The 1,621-nt window shown below is 37.6% G+C and overlaps 1 protein-coding gene across 1 annotated transcript in view; it reads right to left on the bottom strand.

Annotated features, from left to right (window-relative positions):
- The window catches only part of LOC119590541 (nucleolar protein 10-like), a 7,961-nt gene that overhangs the window by 3,661 nt on the left and 2,679 nt on the right, over nt 1–1,621 (bottom strand). The window contains exons 6-9 of the mRNA XM_037939196.1: nt 1,505–1,598; nt 1,161–1,310; nt 682–801; nt 347–491 (exon numbers count right to left, since the gene is read on the bottom strand). Coding sequence (XP_037795124.1) covers nt 347–491; nt 682–801; nt 1,161–1,310; nt 1,505–1,598 — 509 coding nt within the window. The remainder of the gene's footprint in view (nt 1–346; nt 492–681; nt 802–1,160; nt 1,311–1,504; nt 1,599–1,621) is intronic.

Genomic DNA, 1,621 nt, shown 5'->3' on the forward strand with positions numbered 1-1,621 from the left:
GGTAATTAGGAGTATTTTCATAAAAATTTAAGACTTACCAATTGCCGAAGAAATCAACTGACACTAATAATAATAACAATTAAAGAAGAAATTAGGACAATCATAAAAAAGGAGAAAGGGTAAGTAAGATGATGGAGAAGAAAACAACAACAACAACGATAACAATAAAATGGAAATAAGAAAAATGAGAAAAAGCTGAAGAAAAAGGAAAGGAAGAAATAAGAAAAGAAGAAACACCTGCCTGTGAGTCCCTCTTCACAGAGAAGATGAAGAAAAGACAGAAGAAGAATAGGAGTGAGAGTAAAGATAAACAGAAGAAGAAGAAGAAGAAGCAGAAAGAACATACCAATGAGATTCTCAAGGCCAATTCGCTTCAGCTCTTCCTCCGTGACGAATTTGTAGTCATCGTACTGTGATGGGGCTTCCTCTTCCTCCAGCTCCTCAATCAGGGCATCAAGGTGAGGACACCATCTCGGAGCGGTGCCTAACGACTGACAAAAAAAAAGTTGAAAATGACAACAAAGAAAACGTAAATATGTGATACCTTTGCTAACCACAAATACATTTCAAATTTCCAAGGAAGCATAGGATCAGTCAGCATAGAGCAGAATTATGCACGACATCTCAAAATGAAAGGGGAAAGAAAAGAACGAAGGGAAAAGATGACGGTTCATGACCTACCGGCAAGAAGTAGGTTTGCAACTTCACGTCTTCGGTGGCCAAGAACAACATCCCAGATTTGGGGACAAGGCAGAGGTCGTTGAAGTCCACCTCGGACTCAATACTGGTGTGAGGAGCTCCCTAAAAAAAAAAGGAACAGGTCTTTGTAGAATAATTTTTTTTTTACATCTCTCTATGAATATATAATATTAAGAGACAATAAGAGACAGAACTACAAAGATTTCAATACAAGTAGAGATACTGTTGATAACAGATCTATGTCAATGTCTAATACTTGCATCCTCAATTATCAATAATGATAAATTCAGAAATGTTAGCATAGCACAAACACACACACAAATATACATTATTACTATCAATAAGTAACCAAACTTGAAAATTCTATCCATCCTCAACTACAAACACCCCAACCACTGAGCAAAAAAAGAAAATAAATCATCCCAAAAAAACTCTTTGAGCCACAAGTTCTATCCACTTACCGTTTCCTTGTCCCATATCTTCACGATCTTGGACGACATCGACACAACCTTCCCGGCTGAGTTGTGAAATTCAAGATCCTTAACAGGCAAGCCATCGTTATGGTCCTTGACGAGCAGAGGTTTGTCTGACCGGATGTCATACAGAAGGACCTACAAAGTTGCATACAGAAATTTCAACACATCACATGAATATAATCTACATCTCTGAGAGGTAACTTGTACTGTGTAGTGCAGTAATGTGACTATATCAACAATTAGAGTATTTTCTCACTAATAATGCAGTTTATAATATAACAAGAACAACCATAACAGTAAAAATGATAAAAAATTTAACGTCCACTCACCTGCCCAGTGTGGGTGCCAACTCCTAAGGTCAAGGCATCACTGTAAGCCAGAGCTGTTATGCCAAACCGATTTGCAGTGTTTAAGTCGCTGTCTCTGGGTAAGAAATTTGGATTGGA

Source organism: Penaeus monodon, chromosome 27 (assembly GCF_015228065.2).
Source record: "Penaeus monodon isolate SGIC_2016 chromosome 27, NSTDA_Pmon_1, whole genome shotgun sequence".
In the NCBI taxonomy this organism is placed as follows: Eukaryota; Metazoa; Arthropoda; class Malacostraca; order Decapoda; family Penaeidae; genus Penaeus; species Penaeus monodon.